General features: G+C 47.0%; 1 protein-coding gene across 15 annotated transcripts in view; it reads right to left on the reverse strand.

Annotated features, from left to right (window-relative positions):
- Positions 1-773: 773 nt before the first annotated feature.
- The window catches only part of myo9bl (myosin IXb-like), a 134,823-nt gene continuing 107,819 nt past the window's right edge, over positions 774-27,777 (reverse strand). For 11 of the 15 annotated variants that reach the window (XM_078556158.1, XM_078556164.1, XM_078556166.1 and 8 more), the window contains 11 exons: positions 27,467-27,578; positions 27,087-27,160; positions 26,661-26,853; positions 21,398-21,526; positions 20,463-20,568; positions 15,834-15,965; positions 10,987-11,101; positions 3,490-3,537; positions 2,397-2,539; positions 1,895-2,022; positions 774-1,700 (listed from right to left, as the gene is read on the reverse strand). In XM_078556158.1, coding sequence (XP_078412284.1) covers positions 1,213-1,700; positions 1,895-2,022; positions 2,397-2,539; positions 3,490-3,537; positions 10,987-11,101; positions 15,834-15,965; positions 20,463-20,568; positions 21,398-21,526; positions 26,661-26,853; positions 27,087-27,160; positions 27,467-27,578 — 1,668 coding nt within the window. In that variant the 3' untranslated portion in view covers positions 774-1,212. Of the gene's footprint in view, positions 1,701-1,883; positions 2,023-2,396; positions 2,540-3,489; positions 3,538-10,986; positions 11,102-15,833; positions 15,966-20,462; positions 20,569-21,397; positions 21,527-26,660; positions 26,854-27,086; positions 27,161-27,466; positions 27,579-27,777 lie in introns of all 15 variants that reach the window. The other 4 variants (XM_078556170.1, XM_078556168.1, XM_078556161.1 and 1 more) reach the window with 3 other exon arrangements.

Genomic DNA, 27,777 nt, shown 5'->3' on the forward strand with positions numbered 1-27,777 from the left:
CCAAACAGGTAACGATTTTAACAGTCCCTGGAAACGTCGGGGTCACTTGGTTCAGTCAGCCATGTTGACATTAAGTTGGTAGGCTGGTACCTTGAGTACTCCTTTATCTATGCAGGTGCTTAAGAAGGGGGCAGGAAATGATCCTCAGCATGATGTAAACTAAAAAGCTGACCTTGAGAAGGGTGATGAACAGGGGGAGGAGAGGGGGGAGAGGAGGAGGAGGAGGGAAGGTAAGGTAACCACCCTGGCATTTTGGGTACCTGTCCTGTAACCATTGGTCAGAAGGGTTTGAATAGAGGATTGACACTGGGTAAGCTACCAGCCCCAGACAAAGGGTTTGTTAACAAGTGCCCAGGGGGCCAGTGCTGGTGAGGTGGCAGCACTCGTCAGGCTGCCCTAACACTTGAACTAGAGAGCAGGACGCTGTTATCACAAGCTACTGAGATCAACACACTGTCAACCGTCCATTCATCCTCTGAGATTGGTAAACTGCTGTCAACTGTCACAGGTCATATACTTTTTCTTTCCAATTAATTTATGCATTGTATCTAAACTGTTGCTTCTTAATAAACTATCTTAAAATTACTTATGAATAATTGACTGCCTATCTTCCAGATAGAGTTTTGTTAAAGTTGGTGTTGAGTACTGCACTGTTAAAGGTGAAAAATTATATTTGAATAAAAAAGTCAAGCCTCTCATTGAAAAGTGTAAGATGGTTAATGGGTTGGAACAGTTCAAGGCTGCAAGGTTTTGTACGTAGTCCAACACACATGACCAACACAAACAATTGCATTTATTTATATATAAAAAATGTATCTCATCACTAGAGATATGGTTACACACTAGCAAGGAGAGAGACAGGAGATCAACCTTCTCAACACACACAGTCCCCACAGTCTTAACTGACCTGATACTCCCTCATTTAGCTGAGGGCTTAACTGTAAAATACATTACACAGAACATTCAGAGTGAAGTGGCAGAGAAGGTAACTCTCAGCCCAGGCGGTCACTCTCTCTCATTTGGTCATTCATTTACACACACAGCCCGGCAATCATTCATTCTCACTCAAACACTCAATTGTGGTCTGGGCAATCGCTCACTCTCAACTCTTGACCCAGGCACTGGGCAGCAGGTCAGGAGGGCTATGACAAGAGGGAGGTGTGCCTATAACCTGGCAAGGTCCAGTGCCTACTCCCAGAGTCAGCGGGAATGTTACAGGTCGGAGGCATCAGCACCATAAGGAAGGTCTGACAGCGGGTCAGAAAACCTGCGCTGGACCTTTGCTGGAGTGGGTTTGGCATCATCAGCCTGAGCAGAGGCCTGGAGTTCACGTCCCACAACGTACATGGAATGGATGTTGTCAGATCGCCGTGAGGGTAGCTCACGCCGCCGGACCAAGATCACCTGCGACTGATGCTGCCCGTCTGAAGTGCCAGGATCCGCAGGGGTACGGCCCAAAGTGCTGACCATGCCAGGGGGCAGTTTGATGTTTCGTGTGGGCAATGCAGCATTGCGCCGAGGCAGCTTGATGCTCGCAAGCATGGAAAATGAGCGCCGTTGTACAGCAGGAGGGCGAGCTGGCAGAGACACAGGTTGATTCGGGGGAATCCCGCGCTCAGCGATGGCAGACGGAGGCTGGTGCGTGGACACGGACTGAGGCAGAGATCGGAGTCTTCCTGTGAACTGGAACACAGCCGGATCTGGAAGGAGACAAAGAGAAAGAGTTTACTTACTGACACCAATCAGTTGGACACCCGACTCACCAGAGCCTGTACGCAGACATGGGGACGCGCGGTCTAATATACAATTATACTGAACTACTCCACACCCACTAAAGGTGAGAGAATCTCAGAAATTCATAAGTACACAAGGTTGCAACCTACTTTTTACTGACCTCCGGCCTCCCCTTGCCCTGGTCGATCGTCGAGGAGACTCTCCATACTGAGGGAGGCCTCAGAGTCCATGTTTTCCTCATCAGAACCCCTCTGTTCCAACTCCGGGAGTTCAAGCGTCAGCTGGTCCCTGTGAGAGAGAGCAAAGAGATTGTTATTGGAGCACCCGTACCCCAGTGAGAGTCAGTGTATGTGGGGCCCATACCCCAGTGAGAGTCTGTGTGTGGAACCCGTACCCCAGTGAGAGTCAGTGTATGTGGGGCCCATACCCCAGTGAGAGTCTGTGTGTGGAACCCGTACCCCAGTGAGAGTCAGTGTGTGTGGGACCCGTACCCCAGTGAGAGTCAGTGTGTGTGGAACCCGTACCCCAGTGAGAGTCAGTGTGTGTGGGACCCGTACCCCAGTGAGAGTCAGTGTGTGTGGGACCCGTACCCCAGTGAGAGTCAGTGTGTGGGGGACCCGTACCCCAGTGAGAGTCAGTGTGTGGGACACCTCTCAACTCACCTCTCCTCCTTTATCGACTCGATTCGCTCGATCAGGATTTCCTCTTCGTGTTCCATGTCAGTATCTGAAGGCTCCTCCTCATCCAGGCTTCCCAACTTTGGGGGAATCTCCTCAACGGGTTTTGGACTCCGAGGGCTTTTGCTCTAAAGAGAGATGGGGAAGATGGTCAATGTCATTGAGCTCCTTGTGGTCCCTGATTCCATCGGGTCGGTGCTGAGTTTCCAGATCACGGTCAGGCTGGTCATCGATACCCGACGCCTCGGGATGATTGGGGGTGAGGGATACAAATCAGTCCTGGATCCTGTTCTTGATCCTGACCTAGTGATACCTACGTGCATGTGGACGTGGTCACAACCAGCTGTGTGGTTGGGAGTTGGTGGACAGGAGAAGGGTGTGCCTGTGGCCCCAGGAGGAGGCTTCAGGAGTGGACTGGGGGGGGAGTGTTGAATTGAAGTACTGATTATTAAAGCTTCCAATATATATGATCCCACCCACAGGCCATGGCTTGGGTCTGTTCCCCCCCCCACCCCCATGGTGGTGCGCAGTTCCCAGCTGGGTTGGGTGAGGGTGAAGATGGGATTGAGAGGGTGGATTTGGGGATGGCATAGGGAGGGGTGAGTTAGGTGGAGGCTCAGGAGAGACTGGTCTTTAGTCACACATCTAGTCATGATGTGTACTCACTGAGATTTGCTGCACACCAAGTGGTCAATCTGCCCATCTCCCACCATCAAATGTTGGTGGCTGAGAGCAGCACACATTTGCAGCGATTAATAATGCTTCCTTAATCCGCTTGCTGCCACTCCATAGGGGCAGAGTCTTGCCAGGTCAATGGGAACAGCAGACAGGGAGGGGAGCATGGAGTGAAGAATCAAATCGGGAAGCGTACAATAAAGTGAGCGTTGCGAGAGGACAGGGGTCAGGATGCAGGATTACTCCTTGAGAGTTCGCATGCAACACACAATATCACATGCAATGTAAACTGGTGACTGCTAGTGATGGAGGTCAGTGCGGAAGGGGTCGGTTGCATGCGATAACCAAGGAATGGAAACGGAACATGCGGAGAAAGGGTCAACCAAATGAGCCCAGTACCTACCAGCACCCCATCGTATGGAGCAGAGAACCCAACTTCAAGAGGCCAAAGCTGGAAACCAAGAGCGAGACAGAGAGAGAGAGAAAGAGAGAGAAGGCACCAAACTCAGTCCCAATCAGATCACTGTTACAACAACAGAAAATCAGGCACAGAAATGTCAACAGAGCAAATTCTTCAATCACTCCCATAGCAAGGGGGGGAGCCTACCCTGCAGAACACTCTGCCCCCTCCCAGTCTGCTGACCCAGATTCTCCACAGCCTCCAGGGCATCAGCCACTCTTATCCTCTGTTCAGCTAGAATTCTGACCCGGACAGAGGCTGCAACACCAAAGCCCAACTCAATGAGTCAGGATTGTCAACCAATCATAACTGAAATTACAAAGTGATAAATCCCCAGTGAGAAAAACTTCAGGTTCAAAAAATACCATTGCTCAGCATTAGACCCCTCTGTGAGAGATACAGGCTCAAGCAGCTGAGTGACCTCCTCTGGTTCATGTACAACAGGCTCAAATGAGCTGAATGGCCTCCTCTGTTAATAAGATCATAAGAAATAGGAGTAGGCTATTTGGTCCATCGAGCCTGCTCCACCATTCAATAAGATCATGGTTGATTTGACTGTGGTCTTAACTCCACTTTCCTGCCTGACCCACAAACCCTTACCCCAGTTGTTGATCAAAAATCTGTCTAACTCAGTCTTAAATATACTCAATGACTGAGCCTCTACTGCTCTCTGTGGAAGAGAAACCAAAACACCAACATCCCTTGACAGAAGAAATTCCTCCTCATCTCAGCCTTAAATGGATGACCCCTTATTTTCAAATTTACCCACAGTTCTAGGTTCCCCCACAAGGAGAAACATCATCTTAGCATCCACCCTGTCAAGCCCCCTCAGAATCTTATATGTTTCAGTAAGATCACCTCTCATTCTCCCAAACTCCAATGAGCACAGGCCCAACCTTCTCAACCCTTCCTCGTAAGAGAGCCCCCTCAACCCAGGAACCTTCTCTGAACTGCGTCTAATGCAAACATATCCCACCTTAGGAAGGAGACCAAAACTGTACATAATATTCTAGGGACAGTCTCACCTACGCCCTGTACAGTTGCAGCAAGACTTCCCTACTTTTATATTCCATCCTCCTTACAATAAAGGGCAACATTCCATTTGCCTTCCTAATTACTTGCTCCATCTGCACACTAACCTTTTGGGATTCATGTACCCAGATCCCTCTGTATCGCAGAATTCTGCAATTTCTCTCTGCTTAAATAATATTCTGCTTTTTTATTTGTGCTGCCAAAGCGGACAACCTCACATTTTCCCACATTTATACTCCATCTGCCAAATTTTGCCCACTCACTTTATCTACCTATATCCCTATGTAGACCCTGTATCCTCCTCACAACTTGCTTTCCTACCGATCTTTGTATCATCTGTGAATTTGGCTACAATAGTTAGCCTCTTCATCCAAGTCATTAACATAGACTGTAAATAGTTAAGGCTCCAGCACTGATCCCTGTGGCGCTCCAATAGTTACAGTTTACCAACCTAAAAATGATCCATTTATCCCTAATCTGTTTCCTGTTGGTTAACCAATCATCTAACCATGCTAATATATCACCCAAACACTGAGCTTTTATCCTATGCAATGGCACTTTATCAAATGCCTTTTGGAAATCCAAATACACTATATCTACTGGTTCTCTTTTTTCCACTCCATTTGCTACATCCTCAAAGAATTATTAATAAATTTGTCAAACACAATTTCCCTTTCACAAAACCATGTTGACTCTGCCTGATTGTATTATGATTTCCTAAATGTCCTGCAACTACTTCCTAATAATAGGTTCTAGCATTTTGCCGATGTTAGGCTAACTGGCCTGTAGTTCCCTGCCTTCCATCTCCCTCCTTTCATTAATAGAGGGGCTACATTTGCGGTTTTCCAATCTGTTGGGGCCTTTTCAAAATTAGGGAATTTTTGAAGATTACGACCAATGCAGCCATTATCTCTGCAGCCACTTCTTTTAAGACCCTAGGATGAAGGCCATCAGGTCCAGGGGGCTTGGTCAGTCTTTAGTCCCATTAGTTTTCCTAGTATTTTTTCCTCTAGTGATCGTGGTAGTTTTAATTTCCCCCTTCCTTTTGCATTTTGATTTCTTCTAATCTTGGGATGCTTCAAATGTGAAAACAGATACAAAATACTTGGCCAAAGTCTCTGCCATTTCCTTGTTTCCTATTATTAATTCTCCAGTCTCACTTTAGCTACTCTTTTCCTTTTTAAATACTTGTAGAAGTTTTTACTATCTTAATATTTCTTGCCAGTTTTCTCCTAACTCCAATTTCTCCCTCTTTTATATATTCTTTGCTGGTTTCTAAAATTTTCCCAATATTCTGGTCTATCACTAATCTTTGCAGCATTGTACGTCTTTTCTTTCAATTTGATTCCATCCTAAACTTCCTTAGTTAGCCATGGATGGTGCATCCTTCTCATAGAGTCTTTCTTTCTCAATGGAATATATCTTTGTTGAGAATTGTGACATATCTGCTTAATCGTCTGTTACTGTTCCTCTGCTGCCTTACCTTTTATCCTATTTTCCCATTCCACTTTAGCCAACTCTGCCTTCATACACTTGTGATTGCCTTTATTTAAGACTCTAGATTCAGACACACATTTCTCGCTCTCAAACTGAATGTGAAATTCTATCATGTTATGATCACTCTTACCAAGAGGATCCTTTACTATGAGGTAATTAATTAACGCTGCCTCATTACACATGACCAGTTCTAAAATAGCCTGCTCCCTGGTTGGTTCTAGAACATATCGTTCTAAGAAATTGCCTTAAATTCTCTCTATGAACTCATCCTCCAGGGTACCTTTGTGAATTTGAATCATCCAATCTGTATAAAGAAGTGTAAAAATAATAGGGTAGTAATAGTAGGGGATTTCAACTTCCCCAATATTAACTGGGTTAGTCATAGTGTGATAGGTTTAGAGGAAGCGGAATTCTTAAAATGCATCCAGGAGAGCTTTTTAAGCCAGTATGTAGAAGATCCTACAACAGAGGGGGCAGTCCTGGACTTAATTTTGGGGAATGAAGCCAGGCAAGTGGTAGAGGTATCAGTGGGGGAGCATTTTGCAGATAGTGATCATAACTCATTTAGATTCAAAGTTGTTATGGAAAAGGACAAGGATGGGCCAGAAATCAGAGTTCTGAATTGGAGGAAGGCTGATTTTAATAAGGTCAGATATGATTTGGCCAGAGTGGACTGGGAACAGCTGCTTTTAGGTAAATCTGCATCAGAGCAGTGGGACTCATTCAAGGAGGAAATAGGGAGAGTACAGGGCCAACATATTCCAGTAAAGACAAAGGGTGGGACCAACAAACCCAGGGAACCCTGGATGTCGAGGGATATACAGGATTGGATAAAGAGAAAAAGGGAGGCTTTTGGCAGATACCGAGGGCTTAAAACAATGGAAGCCCCAGAGGAGTATAAAATGTGTAGGGGGGGGAACTTAAAAAAGAAATTAGGAGAGCAAAAAGGGGGAATGAAAAAACATTGGATTTTCCTTTATTTTACCTGCCAAAGTTATTTTACAAGTACATTAAGAGTAAGAGGATAACTAGGGAAAGAGTAGGGCCCATTAAGGACCATAGTGGTAATTTGCGTGTGGAGCTGGAAGAAATAGATAGGGTTCGAAATTAATACTTTGTGTAGGTGTTCACAAGTGAGAGGGATGACGTGGGTATGGAAATCAGGCAGAAGGACTGTGATACAATTAAAGAAATTAGCATAGAAAGGGAAGGAGGTTCTAAGTGGTCTGGCAGGCTTAAAAGTAGATAATTCTCCAGGCCCGGATGAAATGTATCCCAGGCTGTTGAGTGAGGCAGGGGCACTGGCAATAATTTTCGATACCTCTCTGGCCACAGGAGAGGTGCCAGAGGACTGGAGAACAGCCAATGTGGTACCGTTATTCAAGAAGGGAGGAAGGGATAAACCAGGAAACTACAGGCCAGTCAGTCTAACCTCAGGGGTGGGAAAACTATTGGAAGCAATTCTGAGGGACAGAATTAATCTACACTTGGAGAGGCGGGGATTAATCAAGGACAGTCAGCATGGTTTTGTTAAGGGGAGGTCATGTCTGACCAATTTGATTGAATTTTTCGAAGAGGTGACCAGGTGTGTAGATGAGGGCAATGCATTTGACATAGTCTACTTGGAATTCAGCAAGGCTTTTGATAAGGTCCCGCATGGGAGACTGAAGGTAAGAGCCCATGGGATCCAAGGCAATTTGGCAAATTGGATCCAGAATTGGCTGAGTGGCAGGAAGCAGAGGGTGATGGTCGAGGGGTGATTTTGTGAATGGATGCCTGTGTCCAGTGGGGTTCCACAGGGATTGGTGTTGGGTCCCTTGCTGTTTGTGGTATATATAAACAACTAGACTTGAATGTAGGAGGGTTGATCAGTAAGCTCGCGGATGACATGAAAATTGGTGGGGTGGTAAATAGTGAGGAGGATAGCCTTAGATTACAGGAGGATGTAGACGGGCTGGTCAGATGGGCTGATCAGTGGCAAATGGAATTTAATCCGGATAAGTGTGAGATGATGCACTTGGGCAGGACAAACAAGGCACGGGAATACACGATGAATGGTAGGACCCTGGGAAATACCGAGGATCAGGGGGACCTTGGTGTGCATGTCCACCGGTCCCTTAAGGTAGCGGGACAAGTAGCTGAGGTGGTTAAGAGAGCATATGGGATATCTGCCTTTAGTAGCCGAGGCATAGAATATAAGAGCAGGGAGGTTATGCTGGAACTGTATAAAACACTGGTTAGGCCACAGCTAGAGTATTGCGTGCAGTTCTGGAATCCGCATTATAGGAAGGATGTGATTGCACTAGAGAGAGTGCAGAGGAGATTTACCAGGATGTTGCCTGGGCTGGAGAGTTTTAGTTGTGAGGAGAGATTGGATAGACTGGGGTTATCTTCCCTGGAGCAGGGGAGATTGAGGGGGGACATGATTGAGGTGCATAAAATTATGAGGGGCATAGATAGGGTAGACAGGAAGGAACTTTTCCCCTTGGTGGAGGGGTCAATAACCAGGGGGGCATATATTTAATGTAAGGGGCAGGAGTTTTAGAGATGTGAGGAAGTATTTTTTCACCCAGAGGGTGGTGGGAATCTGGAACTCACTGCCTGAAAGGGTGGTAGAGGCAGAAACCCTCAACATTTAAGAAGTATTTGGATGTGCACTTGCAATGCCATGGCATACAAGGCTATGGGCCTAGTGCTGGAAAATGGGATTGGAATAGTTCGGCACTTGTTTGACAAGTGCAGACTCAATGGGCCGAAGGGCCTTTTTCTGTGCTGTTGACCTCTATGACTGTATTAAGATTGCCCACCATTATTACAGTTTCTTTCTTGCAAACCCACATTATTACTTGATTTATACTTTGTCCTACAGTGTAACTACTGTCAGGGGGCCGATAAACTCCTCCCACCAGTGACTTATTTCCTTTGCTATTTCTTATCTCCATACAAACTGATTTTACGTCTTGGTCCTCTGAACCAAGATCATTTCTCATTACTGTGCTGATCTCACTCTTTATTAACCAAGCTACCCCATCTTATTTTCTTTCCTTCCTGTCCTTGTAACCATTTCTCTGTAATGGCTATCACATCATACTCATTTATTTCTATTTGTTCTATCAATTCATCCATCTTATTATGAACACTGCATGCATTCAGTTAAAGATCCTTTAATTCTGTCTCTTTACTATATTTTCCTACTCTGACCTTATTTACTGGTGCACTCTCATGTTTGTACTCTGTCCCTTCCTGTCACACTCTGGTTATCATTACCTCTATCGCTACCCTGCACTATTTCCTTGTCCTTTCTTTTTTCCAATCTCCCATCACATGAATTCCGCTTCCACCCACCACCCCCCCCACCCCACCCCCCAATTTAGTTCAAAACCCTCTCAGCTCCCTCTGTAGGTATGCAAAAAGGAGAAGATTAGCAAAATCAAATGAGGGTCCATTACAAGCGGAATCAGGAGAGATTTAATGGAGAATAAGGAAATGGCAGAGAAACTAAACAAATCCTGTCTTCACAGAAGAAAACACTAAAAAAACCTCCCAGAAATAATGGAGAATCAAGGGACTAATGTAAACGATTACATTAATCATTAAAAAAATAGTACTAGAGAAATTAATGGGACTTAAAATAGATAAATCCCCTGGACCTGATGACCTATAACCCAGAGTGTTGAAAGAGGTGAACTTCAGAGGGACTTGGGTGTCCCTGTTCATGAGTCACTGAAAGCTAACGTTCAGGTACAGCAAGCAATTAAGGCGGCAAATGGTATGTTGGCCTTTATCACAAGAGGATTTAAGGAGTAAAGATTTCTTACTGCAATTACATAGAGCCTTGGTGAGACCGCACCTGGAGTAGTGTGTGCAGTTTTGGTCTCCTTGCCTAAGGAAGTATATATTTGCCATAGAGGGAATGCAACGAAGGTTCACCAGACTGATTCCTGGGATGGAGGGATTGTCCAGTGAGGAAAGGTTAAATAGACTGGGTCTTTATTCTCTGGAGTTTGGAAGAGTAAGAGGTGATCTTGTTCAAGCATCCAAAATTCTTACAGGGCTGGACAGGGTAGATGCAGGAAAGATGTTTCCCCTGGCTGGGGAGGTCTAGAACCGGGGGACACAGTTTCAGACTAAGGGGCAGGTCATTTAGGACTGAGATGTGAAGGAATTTCTTCACCCAGAGGGCGGTGAATCTTTGGAATTCTCTGCTCCGGCGAGCTGTAGAGACTCAGTCATTGAGCACGTTCAATACTGAGATTGATAGATTTTCACATGTTAAAAACATCAAAGGATATGGGTATAGTGCAGGAAAATGATGTTTAAGTAGACGATCAGCCATGGTCTCACTGAACGGTGCAGAAGGCTCAAAGGGCTGAATGGCCTATCCCTGCTCCTATTTCTGAGATCTTATATTCTTATTTGTTCTTCCCCCAGTACCAGTGCCAGTGCCCCATGAATCAAAACCCATTTCCCCCACACCAATCTTTAAGTCACACATTCAACTCTCTGATCTCATTTACCCTATGCCAATTTGCTTGTGGCTCAGCTGGTAATCCAGAGATTATTATCTTTTTAGTTCTGCTTTTTTAATTTAGTCCCTAGTTGCTCATACTCAGAACCTCTTTTTTGCTCATACCTACGTTGTTGGTACCCATGTGGACCACAACCACTGGATCCTTCCCCTCCCACCTCCAAGTTCCTCTCCAGCCCCGAGGAAAGGTCTTTAACCCTGGCAGGCAACACAGCCTCCGGGACTCTCGTCTTGGCTGCAGAGAACAGTGTCAATCCAGTACAATAGACTCAAAGGGGCTGAATGGCCTGTTCTGGTTCCTGTACAACAGGCTCCAGGGGGCTGAATAGCCCCCGCCTGCTCCTCTGTTCCGATCGCCGGTAAACGTGAGTTTGCTGACTTACGCGGAGGAGCGAGAGGCGTCGGACTGCGAGTTGCTCTTCCGTCTCCAGCTGAGCAATTCCATCCATTTTGATTTTGTATTTCCGCATCTGTTCAGTAATCAGGAGCTCAACACACCTGTCAGCAAAACACGGAGAAACTATTAAAAACAGCAAATCATATTAAGCCAAAAGCAAGGATTTGTATTTGCACAGTGTCTTTCAGCAGCTCAGGACCTAAGTGCACTTTGCAGTCCAATAAATTACTTTGTGAAGCGTAATCCCTGTTGTAATGTGGAAAACACAGCAGCCAATTTGTGCACAGCAAGATTCCGCAAACATGCGATTTGACAATAACCACATAATCTGTTTTAGAGATGTTGGTTGAGGGTTAGAAATTGAATAGGGCACCAAGAGATGAATAGCGCCATGGTGTTAATTGTATCAACTGAGGTTAAGTACATATAAGTGGAGGACATTGATTGGATGGTTACTCAAGCACATATAAAAAGACACTTACTTTGTTCCCCGTTTTCTTTAATTTAGTTTAATTGGTTGCTCAAAAGGGTAAAAAGACACTTAAGGACATAGGGAGAGAGTGGAGTCAGGAGATATATACCTGTAATGTTTTACACTGTGAATAAATCTATCCCAAGACTGGCTTTGGATTCTATTTCACCACTGGCTATCAACAGTGTACAATGGGATATTTTAATCCACCTGAGGGGGCAGATGGAGCCTTGGTTTAATGCCTCATCCATAAGACGGCAACTCTGGCAGTGTAGCACTCCCTCATAACCGCCACAGGGAGTGTCAGATTAGACACGGGTTTAAGTATTTGAGTGGGACCTGAACCCACAATCTTCTGACTTGGGTGACGATAGAGTTTATCTTCTTCATCTTCAGGTGTGACATGACTGACGGGGACAGGAGAGCCCCTGAGGACCGAGTAAATGGACTTTTGGTGTAAAACTGAGCTCTCCAATTAATCCCACTCTTTCCCCACAGACCTGAAAATAGAGAGAGTGGGATTGTTTCCTTTGAGCACAGAAGGTTAAGGGGAGATTTAATAGAGGTGTTCAAAATCATGAGGAGTTACTGTTTTCAGTGTCAGGAGTGGCAGTAACCAGAGGACATAGATTGAAGATCATTGGCAAAACAACTAGAGGCTGGATGAGGAGAGATTTTTTTTTGATACAGCAAGGGAAAGGGCAGAGGAGTGAAATAATTGGAAGGCTCTTTCAAAGAACTAGCACAGAGACAATGGGCTGAATGGCTTCTTTCTGAGCTTTATCATTCTATGATCTCAGCTGATCAGGTGGTAACTGTCCTCAGCTGGGGTTCCTGCTCTTGATAATTACCCACTCGCTCCCTGCTGGAGTGAGAGTAAGTTGGGCTGATGGAGTGTAACCCTACACTTGAATGTTCTGAGACTCACTGTTGTGACTGACACAAGGATGGGGCACCTTGGCCTCCCATCCAATGCTTACCCCAGTTGGGGAAAGGGATATAGCAGGGAGCGACACACAAGTGACATTGTAAAGTCGCTCTGAGCACTGCAGTCACAGTTACAATGTACTGTTTCATCCATTTCTGTGTGCACGAATGAATAAACCTCAGGTATTGAGAATCCTGTTACAGGGAGTGTGCAGGGCAGTTGGTTTATTGTTGGATTGCTTGAAAAAGATCTGCCAGTATTTATTTAGCGTGTGCATAGTCACAGAGCCAAACAATGGCCTTGTCAGCAGCTAGATGGAGTTCTTTAAACCCGCCTTCAAATTTAGTCAGCAGACGCAGAATTTTTTTTTAATATTCGTTCATGGGATGTGGGCGTCACTGGCCGGGCCAGCATTGGCTGCCTATTCTGAATTGCCCTTGAGAGCAGTTGAGAGTCAACCACATTGCTGTGGGTTTGCAGTCACATGTAGGCCAGACCAGGCAAGGATGGCAGATTCCCTTCCCTACAGGACATTAGGTGAACCAGATGGGTTTTTACAACAATCAATGATAGTTTTATGGTCACCATTACTGAGACTGGCTTTCAATTCCAGATTTTATTAATTGAATTTAAATTCTACCAGCTGCTATAGTGGGATTTGAACCCATGTCCCCAAACATTAGTCTGAGCCTCTGGGTTACTAATTCAGTGATATTACCACTATGCCACCATTTCCCCTGTGAGCCATTGTTTGGACTGCACCACAGCTGCAATCTGGATGGTCTGGGTGACCCCTCTGATGTTGGGTGGCTGCACAAAGGCCTTAGCCAGTCCGTGAATGGTTAAAAAGGACCCATGATCGTCGTGGGAGATCAAAGCCAGGTGGACAAGCAGTGGGGTCTACGGTGAAAGAGTGGTTTCTGGTGGATGTTTTCTCCTGCCATAGGTCTTCAGCTGTTACTCCTTGTTGTGGTGGGTTTAACCATGGATGGCGTGGATGGTGAGCTGCTGGTGGGTTGAGGAGGTCCTTGAATAAAGGCAGGCTTGGGTTGGAATAGATCCTCTCCAGGAACTTGCCTGTTGTAATTGCCCTCCTGATGTTGGAGGAGCGGGGGTGGGTGTGGGCAATGTTGCTCAGGACTGGGAGCCAGGGGAGGTGAGTTGGTTGAAGAGTAGCTGTGATGATGCACATTGTTGAGTTGAGTTGCACATCGATAAGTTTGGTGTAGGCAGATTGGTACCACACTGGGCCACAGTATTCTGCAGTTGAGTACGTGATGGCAAGAGCAGGGGTCTTTAGGGTCTTGGCCTGTGATTCCCCATGAGGTAGCGGCCAGTTTATTGAGGAGGTTATTGCAGGTTTTAGTTTTTTCTGCAGTGATGATAAGGTGCAGCCTGTACGTAAGGGCTCTGTCAGGGGTGACACCCAGATAAACATGGGGGGGGGAATCGTGCTTCAATCTCTGGCCTCCAGGGTGATGTTCAGCTCTCACTCTGTGCTGGCATTGTGAGACTGGAATGTGCTAGAGGTGGTTTTAGGCACCATGTTTTGCAGTGGTCAGCCAGCTTTGTAATATCGTCATTTAGTGTTTTTCCAGCACAGGGAAAGTCTGAGCCTGTTTGCCACAGCAGGTTTCACCTGCATAGATAAACTTCCGGGACCAGACTGGGGGTAGGTCGTTGGTGTACAAATTGAACAGGGCTGGGGTAAGACAGACCCCTGGATAGTCCATTTGTCTGTCTCCTCCAGGCGCCAGTCTTGTATCCCATACGCACCCTGGACCGTCTGTCCTGGAGTAACAGTTCAACTCAGTGGCAATGGATGAGTGTTCTTGCTGTGCTGTCATTACCCGACCTACACCAGGAAAGCCAATGATCATCCGAGCAAACCAAATTCATCAAGCCTGCATTTTGAAGAATCCCAGTATTACAATGTCTAAAACTGCCAGCAAAATGAAATCTGTCTGTGACGTGATGGGTCAGATAGACTCCTGTGTAACTACAGTGGTCAGATGCTATTGAAAAGTGAACAGACAAAGGAACAGCCAGGGCAGCGCTCACAAATCAATAAAACATTGGCATGGAATACACTCCATTCTCCACGAGATGGCGGCATAGCATCAGGTAAGAAAAACACAGTCCCGGTTTGCACGCACACAGTCAGTGCTGGGCCACTCAGTCCTGTTATACACACATACACACACAGTCAGTGCTGGGACACTCAGTCCTGTTACACACACACAGTCAGTGCTGGGACACTCAGTCCTGTTACACACACAGTCAGTGCTGGGACACTCAGTCCTGTTACACACACACAGTCAGTGCTGGGACACTCAGTCCTGTTACACACACACAGTCAGTGCTGGGACACTCAGTCCTGTTACACACACACAGTCAGTGCTGGGATACTCAGTCCTGTTATACACACATGTACACACACACACACACAGTCAGTGCTGGGACACTCAGTCCTGTTACACACACACACAGTCAGTGCTGGGACACTCAGTCCTGTTACACACACACAGTCAGTGCTGGGATACTCAGTCCTGTTATACACACATGTACACACACACACACACACACACACACACACACACACAGTCAGTGCTGGGACATTCAGTCCTGTTATACACACACAGTCAGTGCTGGGACACTCAGTCCTGTTACACACACACAGTCAGTGCTGGGACACTCAGTCCTGTTACACACACACAGTCAGTGCTGGGATACTCAGTCCTGTTATACACACACAGTCAGTGCTGGGACACTCAGTCCTGTTACACACACACAGTCAGTGCTGGGACACTCAGTCCTGTTATACACACACTGTCAGTGCTGGGACTCTCAGTCCTGTTATACACACACAGTCAGTGCTGGGACACTCAGTCCTGTTACACACACACAGTCAGTGCTGGGACACTCAGTCCTGTTATACACACACAGTCAGTGCTGGGACACTCAGTCCTGTTATACACACACAGTCAGTGCTGGGACACTCAGTCCTGTTATACACACACACGTAGTCAGTGCTGGGATACTCAATCCTGTTACACACACAGTCAGTGCTGGGACACTCAGTCCTGTTACACACACACAGTCAGTGCTGGGACACTCAGTCCTGTTACACACACAGTCAGTGCCGGGACACTCAGTCCTGTTACACACACACAGTCAGTGCCGGGACACTCAGTCCTGTTACACACACAGTCAGTGCCGGGACACTCAGTCCTGTTACACACACAGTCAGCGCCGGGACACTCAGTCCTGTTACACACACAGTCAGTGCCGGGACACTCAGTCCTGTTACACACACAGTCAGTGCCGGGACACTCAGTCCTGTTACACACACAGTCAGTGCCGGGACACTCAGTCCCCTCTCTCTCTCAGTACAGTACTAGTTTCAGTGTAATAGGATCAGATGAAAACCCACATGGTTGTCTTGGAGACGTCTTTCATACTCGTCAGTGGATCTGAGCTGTCTGGTGAACGGAGAATACATGGTGCAAAGACAATTGCCAGAGCATTGGGAGACATCCGATTCATCTCTTCTAATACAGCCACTCTGAAACCAAGAATACCATCATCATAAGGGGATAGACTCCAATTTCACAACAACACTGACAGGAACAGAGAGCTCAGGATCATATTCTGAACTCTGGGAATTGACAGGAAGTAGCTGGTTCCATTGGGACTATTTGGGTAGCGGTTTGGTTCATTGGCATTCTGTACAACAACAATTCCCATTCACTTTGTGCTTCCAACATTGCAAACGCTCCCAAGGTACTTCACAGCAGCCAACCAGAACGAAATGGATACCGAGATAAAGGAGGAGATTTTAGGACATGTGATCAGAAGTTCAGTCAGAGGTGGTTTTAAGGAGTATTAAAGGAGGAGGGTGGGGTAGAGAGGCAGAGGAGGTTAGGGGGGGAAATTCCAGAGCTTAAGGTAGGGAAAGGGCCAGAGGCAGAACAATGTAGAATTCTGGATGGTGATAATTGGGAAAGACATAGTGTTAAGGGCTTGGATGGAGTGGATTTCTTGAAATGTGTACAGGAGAACTTTTTAGGTCAATATGCAGAGGGTCCAACAAGGGACGGCGCAGTGCTGGACCTAATTCTGGGGAATGAAGCCAGACAGGAGGCTGAGGTGGTGGTGGGGGAGCATTTTAGTGATAGTGACCACAACATGGTACAGTTTAAGTTTGTTATGGACAAAGAAATAGACAAGTTGCAAAAAAATGTTTTGGATTGGTGGAGAGTGGATTTTAGTAAAATAAGGCAGGATCTGGCCAAGGTAGACTGGGAACAGTTACTTATGAGGAAATCTACAGAGGAACAGTGGAGGGGGAGGGGTTCAAAAATGAAATGGGGAGGGTACAGGCTCAACATGTTCCCTCTAGGGTGATAGGAAGGAGTAACAAGCCCAGAGAACCATGGATGACCAGAGATATTCAGGTTACGATGAGAAGGAAAAGAGAGACTTTTAGCAGGTACAAGGGGAGTAAATCAACGGAGGCATTAGTGCAGTACAGAAAGTGCAGGGTGGAGCTTAAGAAAGCAATTAGGAGAGCAAAGAGGGGATATGAGAAAGCTCTGGCTGGTAAAAGTAGGGAAAATCCCAAGATATTCTATAAGTATATCAATGGGAAGAGGATAACCAGGGAAAGAGTAGGGCCCATAAGGGACCAAGGGGGCAATCTATGGGTGGAGCCAGAGGACATCCCTAGAGTGTTGAATGAATACTTCACATCCGTCTTCACCCAAAAGAATGAGGATGAAAGTATCAAACTCGGGGAGAGAGACTGCGAGGTTCTTGAGCAAATTGATATAGGGAGTGACAAGGTATTGGAGGTGTTGGCAGCTTAAAAGTGGACAAATCTCTAGGTCCGGATGATGTGTGTCCCAGACTGCTGAGGGAGGCAAGGGAGGAGATCGCAGGGGCTCTGACCCAAATTTTTAATTCCTCTCTGGCCATGGGGGAAGTGCCAGAGGACTGGAGAACAGCTAATGTGGTTCCGCTATTTGAGAAGGGTTGTAGAGAGAAGTGAGGGAACTACAGGCCAGTGAGTCTCACGTCAGTGATAGGGAAACTACTGGAGAAAATTCTGAAGGAGAGAATCTATCTCCACTTGGAGAGGCAAGGTTTGATCAGGGATAGTCAGCATGGCTTTGTCAGAGGGAGGTCATGCCTAACAAATTTGATTGAATTTTTTGAGGAGGTGATCAGGTGTGTAGATGAGGGTAGTGCAGTTGATGTAGTTTATATGGATTTCAGCAAAGCCTTTGACAAGGTCCCACATGGGAGACTTATAAAGAAGGCAAATGCACATGGGATACAGGGTAATTTGATAAGGTGGATTCAAAATTGGCTTAGTTGTAGGAGACAGAGGGTGATGACAGAAGGATGCTTTAGTGACTGGAAGCCAGTGTCCAGTGGTGTACCACAGGGATCTGTGCTCGGTCCCCTATTATTCGTCATTTATATAAACGACATAGATGACTATGTGGGGGATAGGATTAGTAAGTTTGCGGATGACACAAAGATTGGCCGGGTGGTTAACAGTGAGGTTGAGTGTCTTGGGCTACAGGAAGATATAGACGGGATGGTCAAATGGGCAGGTCAGTGGCAGATGGAATTTAACCCTGAAAAGTGTGAGGTGATACACTTTGGAAGGAGTAATTTGACAAGGAAGTATTCAATGAATGACATGACACTAGGAAGTTCTGAGGAACAAAGGGACCTTGGCGTATGTGCCCATATATCTCTGAAGGCGGAGGGGCATGTTAGTGGGGTGGTGAAAAAGGCATATGGCACACTTGCCTTTATCAATCGAGGCATAGATTACAAAAGTAGGGAGGTCATGTTGGAGTTGTATAGAACCTTGGTGAGGCCACAGCTGGAGTACTGTGTGCAGTTCTGGTCGCCACATTATAGGAAGGATGTGATTGCACTGGAGGGGGTGAAGAGGAGATTCACCAGGATGTTGCCTGGGATGAAACATTTAAGTTATGACGAGAGGTTGGATAGACTTGGGTTGTTTTTGTTGGAGCAGAGAAGACTGAGGGGTGACCTGATCGAGGTATACAAGATTATGAAGGGCATGGACAGAGTGGATAGGGAGCAGCTGTTCCCCTTAGTTGAAGAGTGATTCACGAAGTTCAAGGTGAGGGGCAGGAGGTTTAGGGGGGATGTGAGGAAAAGTTTTTTTACCCAGAGGGTGGTGACGGTCTGGAATGCACTGCCTAGGGGGGTGGTGGAGTCGGGTTGCCTCACATCCTTTGAAAAGTACCTGAATGAGCACTTGGCACGTCATAACATTCAAGGCTATGGGCCAAGTGCTGGTAAATGGGATTAGGTAGGTAGGTCAGGTGTTTCTCACACGTCGGTGCAGACTCGATGGGCCGAAGGGCCTCTTCTGCACTGTGTGACTCTGTGATAGGCAAATGGAGCTCGGTACAGGCAGCAGAGTTTTGAATGAGCGCAAGTTACAGAGGGGGGATAGTGGGAGGCCGACCAGAGCATCGCAATATTCAAGTTTTGGAGTTTAGGAAAGAGCCGAGATAGATGATATTATGGAGGCAGAAATAGCGATCTCGGTGATGCAGAGGATTTAAGCTGGGATGCTTAGATCAGTCAACATGACTCAGCAGCTAGGGAGGAAGTTGAAATCGATGTCAGGGGAATGAAGTTTGTGGCAGGGACCAAAGACAATGGCTGCAGTGTTACAATGTTTAGCCTGAAGAATTCGCAACTCGTACAAGGCTGGGTCTGAGACAACACGGAGGCAGCAGAGGGGTTGAGTCAGGTGGAGGAGAGGCAGTGCTGGATATCATCAGGTCCCTGTCCCTATAGCTGTGGATAACGTTACCAACAGGCAACATATAGATGAAGACGAGAGGGCCAAGGGTGGATCCCTAGGGGGATTCAGATTTAACCGTGCAAGGGTAGGAAGAGAAGCCATGATTGGAGATGTTGTAACTATGGAAACAAACAAAAACAGACCCACCGTACAATGGGGGTGATTTGGGAGGAGGGTCCTTGGGGTAATTGGACAAAGGTCTGGTCCATTTAAGTTTTGATGATGGGAATAATTGGAAAGGGGTTTGATTATAATCGATTGGGATCCTGTCCAATGGGATGAGAGTTAGTCCGTTCAAATTCTGACTGCAGGAATGAATGGGAAGTAGATGCATTTGATCCCTTGGGATTCTATCCAACGGGAACGAATGGGAAGGGTTTGGGCTGATTGGGACAGTGTTCTCTGGGAATGAATTTTATCATGACTCAATCTCACATTTCCATATGCCTTTCACACCCTCAATGTTCCAAAGTGACTCACAACCAACAAAGTCATTTTGAAGTGTAGTCACTGTTGTAATTAAGGGAAATGGTGTGTTAAATAATTGTTTAAAGCTGCACAGAACTCAATGAATCAAAATATATTTCCCTTTTTATAAAATTATCAACAGTTTAAGGAGTGCTTTGAACAAATGAATTCACTGCCAAACTAGATGGCAGACTGCCCACTCATTGTGGATTCCACAATTGGTCAGACAATCAGCCTGGCACAGCTGGTGTCCAGTGTCAGGGGAGGCAACTCCCTATTTCTTCACAGACCGGGTCAGGAGGCAATTAGGTCCCAATGTGAGTGAACAGTAAACAGCCCTTGGTCACTCTGCAGGCATGGAGTGACAAGAGGAGCTTGAGTTCCCATTGGCAAACCCTTAGTGGTTTGTAGGGTGTAGAACTGATCCAGGAAATCACAGGTATAACCCCACCCCTTCCCCCTCCCCACCCCACCAAAAATGTGATCTGCCATTCCACCCCCAACCCTCCCCAGCCCAGCCCTCCAACCTTCCCCACTGAGAGCGTGGCCCTTGCCCCGCCATCTTAGAGAGAGTGTGACTTCCACCCCCTTTTTCTCTGCACCATCTCTTCCCACTCCGAGATGAAAGCTCCTGGCCTAAGCGTTTAAGGTTTGAATATTGACTTTCGCCAGGAGTGGCATGTTCTAAAGACTCGGTCGCTATGGTTACTCCATTTCCAGTGCCCCTCTTACTTGACCAGGTGGAAGATGAGGCGTTCTAGTGTGCAGTAAATGTGGCCCGGCAGCTGATCCAGGACACTGTAAACCGCTTGAATCTGCTCCTGTCTCCCGGGGTGTTCTGATGGACAAAGGGAAAAGAAAATTAAACAACACAGAAGTGGGAAGTGATACATTTTGCTGGGAATCATGAGGAGAGGCAATGTGAACTAAACAGTATAATCTTAGAGAGTGGAGGATCAGGGAGGCCTGGGGGTGTATGAACACAAAGCTTAGAAGTAGCACAAGTTAAGGCAACTGTTTAGAAAAACATTTGGGGTCCTGGGCTTTAATAAATAGAGGCGGAGAGTACAAAAGGCAGTCATCACGCTAAATCACGCTAAAACCTTTATAAATGACTGGTGAGTATTGTGTTGAATTCTGTACACCACAGTTCAGAAATGATGTCAAGGCCTTGGAGAGGGTACAGTGGAGATTTACTAGGATGATGTCAGAGATGAGGGATTTCAGTTATGTGGGGAGACTGGAGAAGTTGGGATTGTTCTCCTTAGAGCAGAGAAGGTTAAGGGGAGATTTGATAGAGGTGTTCAAAATTATAAGGGTGTTTTGATAGAGTAAATAAGGAGAAACTGTTTCCAGTGACAGGAGGGTCAGTAACCAGAGGGACAGAGATTGAAGAGATTCGGTACAAGAGCCAGAGGAAGAGGAGGAGAATTTTTCTTTTTTTTTTTAAAAACACTGAGTTTTTGTGATCTGGAGGTCACTGCCTGAAAGGGCAGTGGAAGCAGATTTAATAGGAACTTTCAAAAGAAAATAAATAAATACCTGAAGGGACAAACTTTGCAGGGGAGTGTGATTAATTTATCAGGTTTACTAGGGTTGGTACAGGTGTGATGTGCCAGATGGCCCCCTCCTGTGCTGTGATTCATACCTCAGAACTGTGAACTCACCAATAGCACGTAGGAAGTCACTGTACAGGGCAAAGGTCATTAGTGGGATCGGAAGTTCACGGAGCCACTGCTTAAGCACCCCGGTGATAGCATGAATGTGGTACTTCTCCAAACCCACCGACACAGGGTCTGAAACACAGAGGCACAAACATTTCAAACACACACTCACAGTGTGCACGGGGTTAGATACAGAGTAAAACACCCTCTACACTGTCCCCATCAAACACTCCCAGGGCAGGTACAGCACGGGGTTAGATACAGAGTAAAACACCCTCTACACTGTCCCCATCAAACACTCCCAGGACAGGTACAGCACGGGGTTAGATACAGAGTAAAGCTCCCTCTACACTGTCCCCAACAAACACTCCCAGGACAGGTACAGCACAGGGTTAGATACAGAGTAAAGCTCCCTCTACACTGTCCCCATCAAACACTCCCAGGGCAGGTACAGCATGGGGTTAGATACAGAGTAAAGCTCCCTCTACACTGTCCCCATCAAACACTCCCAGGACAGGTACAGCACAGGGTTAGATACAGAGTAAAGCTCCCTCTACACTGTCCCCATCAAACACTCCCAGGACAGGTACAGCACGGGGTTAGATACAGAGTAAAGCTCCCTCTACACTGTCCCCATCAAACACTCCCAGGACAGGTACAGCACGGGGTTAGATACAGAGTAAAGCTCCCTCTACACTGTCCCCATCAAACACTCCCAGGACAGGTACAGCACGGGGTTAGATACAGAGTAAAGCTCCCTCTACACTGTCCTCATCAAACACTCCCAGGACAGGTACAGCACGGGGTTAGATACAGAGTAAAACACCCTTTACACTGTTCCCATCAAACACTCCCAGGACAGGTACAGCACGGGGTTAGATACAGAGTAAAGCTCCCTCTACAATGTCCCCATCAAACACTCCACGACAGGTACAGCACGGGGTTAGATACAGAGTAAAGCTCCCTCTACACTGTCCCCATCAAACACTCCCAGGACAGGTATAGCACAGGGTTAGATACAGAGTAAAACACCCTCTACACTGTCCCCATCAAACACTCCCAGGACAGGTACAGCACGGGGTTAGATACAGAGTAAAACACCCTCCACACTGTCCCCATCAAACACTCCCAGGGCAGGTACAACACGGGGTTAGATACAGAGTAATGCTCCCTCTACACTGTCCCCATCAAACACTCCCAGGGCAGGTACAGCTCAGGTTAAATTTTCTTTTTGGTTCCTAGGGTGTAGACGTTACTGGCTGGGCCAGCATTTACTGCCCATCCCTAGTTGCCCTTGAGAAGGTGGTGGTGAGCTGCCTTCTTGAACCGCTGCAGTCCATGTGGTGTAGGTACATCCACAGTGCTGTTAAGGGAGAGAGTTCCAGAATTTTGACCCAGCGACAGTGAAGGAACGGCGATATATTTCCAAATCAGGATGGAGAGTAACTTGGGGGGAACTTCCAGATGATGGTGTTCCCATGTATATGCTGCCCTTGTCCTTCTAGATAGTAGAGGTCATGGGTTTGGAAGGTGCTGTCGAAGGAGCCTTGGTTAGTTGCTGCAGCGCATCTTGTAGATGGTACACACTGCTGCTACTGTGCGTCAGTGGTGGAGGGAATGAATGTTTGTGGATGTGGTGCCAATCAAGCAGGCTGCTTTGTCCTGGATGGTGTCAAGCTTCTTGAGTGTTGTGGGAGCCGCACTCACCCAGGCAAGTGGGGTGTGTTCCATCACACTCCTGACTTGTGCCTTATAGATGGTGAACAGGCTTTGGGGAGTCAGGTGGTGAGTTACTTGTCGCAGGATTCCCAGCCTCTGACCTGCTCCTGTAGCCACAATTTTTATGTGGCTTTGAAGAAGAGTCATACAGTCAGGAAACATTAACTCCGTTTCTGTCCCTCCACAGATGCTGTCAGACCTGCTGAGTTTTTCCAGCATTTTCTGCTTTATTATTTATGTGGCTAGTCCAGTTCAGTTTCTGGTCAATGATTACCCCGAGAGTGTTGATAATGAGGGATTCAGTGATGTAAATACCACTGAATGTCATGGGTAAATAGTCAAGATTCCCCCTTGTTGGAGATGGTCATTGCCTGGCACTTGAGGTGCAAATGTTTTGCCACTTGTCAGCCCAAGCCTGAATGTTGTCCAGATCTTGCTGCATTTGGAAATGGACTGCTTAGTATCTTAAGTTGTCGCGAATGGTGATGAACATTGTGCAGTCCTCAGCGAACATCCCCACCTCTGACCTTGTGATGGAAGGAAGGTCATTGATGAAGCAGCTGAAGATGGCTGGGCCTAGGACACTACCCTGAGAAACTCCTGCAGTGATGTCCTGGAGCTGAGATTATTGACCTCCAACAACCACAACCATCTTCCTTTGTGCTAGGTATGACTCCAACCAGTGGAGAGTTTTCCCCTGATTCCCATTGACTTCAGTTTTGCTAGGGCTCCTTGATGCCACACTCGGTCAAATGCTGCCTTGATGTTAGGGGCAGTCATTCTCACCTGACCTTGGGAATTCAGCTCTTTTGTCCGTGTTTGAACCAAGGCTGTAATGAGGTCAGGAGCTGAGTGGCCCTGGCAGAACCCAAACTAAGCATCAGAGAGCAGGTCATTGCTAAGCAAGTGCCGCTTGATAGCACTGTTGATGACCCCTTCCATCATTTTACCGATGATCGAGATTAGACTGATGGAGTGGTAATTGACCTGTTTGGATTTGTCCTGCTTTTTGTGTTCAGGACATACCTGGGCAATTTTTCACATAGCCGGGTAGATGCCAGTGTTGTAGCTGTACTGGAACAGCTTGGCTAGGGGCGCGGCAAGTTCTGGAACACAAGTCTTCAGTACTATTCTGCTGCTGCCCCACAGCACCTCATTGATGCCAGATTTGAGTTGCTCGGTCTGTTTGAAATCTATCCCATTTAGCAGTGATGGAGGGTATTCTCAATGTGAAGGTGGGACTTTGTCTCCACAATGACTGTGTGGTGGTCACTCCTACCGATACTGTCATGGACAGATGCATCTGCGGCAGGCAGGTTGGTGAGGATGAGGTCAAGTATGTTTTTCCCTCTTGTTGGTTCCCTCACCAACTGCCACAGACCCAGTCTAGCAGCTATGTCCTTTAGGACTCGGCCAGTAGTGCTGGGCCTGAGCCACTCTTGGTGATGGATATTGAAGTCCCCCACCTAGAGTATATTCTGTGTCCTTGCCACTCTCAGTGTTTCCTCCAAGTGGTGTTCAACATGGAGGAGCACTGATTCATCAGCTGAGGGGGGATGGTAGGTGGTAACCAGGGGGAGTTTTCCTTGCCCACGTTTGCTCTGATGCTATGAGACTTCATGGGGCCCAGAGTCGATGTTGAGGACTCCCAGGGCAACTCCCTCCCAACTGTATATCACTGTGCCGCCACCTCTGGTGATGGTGGTGTATTTTTTTATTCATTCATGGGATGTGGGTTTCACTGGCTGGGCCAGCATTTATTGCCCATCCCTAATTGGACTTGAGAAGGTGGTGATGAGCTGCCTTCTTGATCCACTGCAGTCCATGTGGTGTAGGTACACCCACAGTGCTGTTAGGGAGGCAGTTCCAGGATTTGACTCAGCAACAGCGAAATATTTCCAGGTCAGGATGGTGAATGGCTTGGAGGGGGACTTGCAGGTGGTGGTATTCCCATCTATCTGCTGCCCTTGTCCTTCTAAATGGTAGTGATTATGGGTTTGGAAGGTGCTGTCTAAGGAGCCTTAGTGAATTCCTGCAGTGCATCTTGTAGATGGTGCACACTGCTGCTACTGTGCATCGGTAGTGGGGGGACTGAATATTTGTGGATGGGGTGCCAATCAAGCGGACTTCTTTGTGACACCTTTGCGTCTTTGATGGTGTCAAGCTTCTTGACTGTTGTTGGAGATGCACTCATCCAGGCAAGTGGAGAGGATTCCATCACACTCCTGACTCGTGCCTTGTAGATGGTGGACAGACTTTGGAAGTCAGGAGGTGAGTTACTCGCTGCAGGATTCCCAGCACCTGACCTGCTCTCGTAGCCACAGTATTTATATGGCTAGTCCAGTTCATTTTCTGGTCAATGGTAACCCCCAGGATGCTGATAGTGGGGGATTCAGTGATGGTAATGCCATTGAATGTCAAGGTGCGATGGTTAGATTCTCTCTTGTTGGAGATGGTCATTGCCTGACACTTGTGTGGCACGAATGTTACTTGCCACTTATCAGCCCAAGCCTGGATCTTGTCCAGGTCTTGTTGCATTTGGACATGGACTGCTTCAGTATTTAAGGAGTTGCAAATGGTGCTGAACATTGTGCAATCATCAGCGAACATCCCCATTTCTAACCTTATGATGGATGGAAGGTCATTGATGAAGCAGCTGAAGATGGTTGGGCCGAGGACACTACCCTGAGGAACTCCTGCAGTGATGTCCTGGAGCTGAGATGACTGACCTCCAACAACCACAACCATCTTCCTTTGTGCTAGATATGACTCCAACCAGCGGAGAGTTTTCCCCCTGATTCCAGGTTAAGGTTTTGCTAGGGCTCCCTGATGCCACACTCGGTCAAATGCTGCCTTGATATCAAGCTCAGTCACTCTAAGGTATGATTTTAAGAGTCTGTTGCTTGTCTTGTCTGTGGGACAGCTCTCCCAATTTTGGCACAAGCCCCCAGGTTAGTAAGGGGCACGTTGCACGGTCGACAGGGTTTTGAATGCCATTGCCATTGTCATTTCTGGGGTCTAGGTTGATGCAAGGTGGTCTATCCCGTTTCATTCCTTTTAGACTTCATAGCGGTTTGGTACAACTGAGTCGCTTGCCAGGCCATTTCAGAGGGCAGTTAAGAGTCAACCACTTTGCTGTGGGTCTGGAGTCACATAGAGGCCAGACCAGGTAAGGGCGGCAGAATTCTTTCCCTTAAAGGACATTAGTGAACCAGATGGGTTTTTACGACAATAGTTCACTGTCACCATTAGATTCGCTTTTAATTCCAGATTTATTAATTGAATGTAAATTCCACCAGCTGCCATCATGGGATTCGAACCTGTGTCCCCAGAGAATTAGCCTGAGCCTCTGATTTACTCGTCTAGTGACATTACCACCATGCCACTGCCTCCCCCCGACACAGCTCCCTCCACACTGGGGATCTAGAGATGTATTTAGTTGGTTCTCGGTCACAACAGTTTCCTTACTGGGTATAATGCATGTGGTGCTCACTCTGCATCACCAAGACACATGGATACACAAAGCAGCACAAGTACAATCACCTACCCTCTTCCAACCTCTGCCGTAACTCCTTCATCTTGTTTGCTGCACCAGATTTCCGGTAAATTCCCTCCGTGTATAGTCCGTTCATTTCCAGGTATTCCACCAGCACCTCCATCACCACGGGCACCGTCTGGTTCTCGTCTGTCAGCGCACAGACCCGTACCCCGAAATGCCGCGACGTCCCCTCGGAGTCACTCTGACAACAGTGAAGGCGACAGTGAGTTTGACCAGTGCAGCCACAGCTGCAACAGTGCCAAATAACCCTGGTGTGGTCCCGACATCCTGATTGTCGGTTAGCAGTTACGGTGCCCTATTCTTGCAATGCGGTAACAGCATTCCTACCACCATTGGAGCCATGATCAATTCTGCAAGTGCAGACAGTCTCTGCACCACACCAGCTGGCCCACTTACCCAATTTAAATATCTCACCTTTTTGTTGCAGCTTGACTGGCAGGGATACTGGATCTTCATTAGGCACTTCTTGTGACATGTCATTTTGCAGGCTAGGAACAGAAAGGAAACAGACGGTTTAGCTTTTTTGATCGATCCCAGTCACTTACAGCAGTGCAGGCTCCAGGTGTGATTGACAGGGGAATCACCCAATCAGCTCCATTCTGGTCAGGAATAGTGGTATCCCCATATGCAATCAATACTTTGCTCACACCTAGCGATGTCCGACATGTGTTATGGATAAATGATAAACCCCTCCCCTGCTCAGCACAGGCTGAGCTGGAGAGCTGACTCCTCAGTGCCAGGACTAACCAAAGAGTTAACGTCTAGGCCAATGCCCTTATTCACTGGGTACTTACTGCAACAGAGCAAGACTTTCTCCATGGGCCAGATGTAGGAGGAACACTGCTCACAAGACTGACGGATGTTCACCTGGTAGCTACGGAACATATGGCCAAAGTGCTCTTCCTTCTGAAAAGTTCAAATTTAATCAAATCACAAACCATCAATAAACAAAGGAGTATCCCCCAAGAGCAACCAATAGCAGTCTCAGGAGTGGTTGGTACAAGCCCCTACAAACAGACGCAGTCATACACCTATATCAGATGACCATCTCATTCCATTTATTGGACTTTGCTGTGAGCAAATTGGGCTTTGGGATTAGTATCCT

Source organism: Cetorhinus maximus, chromosome 13 (genome assembly GCF_964194155.1).
Source record: "Cetorhinus maximus chromosome 13, sCetMax3.hap1.1, whole genome shotgun sequence".
NCBI classification, from domain to species: domain Eukaryota; kingdom Metazoa; phylum Chordata; class Chondrichthyes; order Lamniformes; family Cetorhinidae; genus Cetorhinus; species Cetorhinus maximus.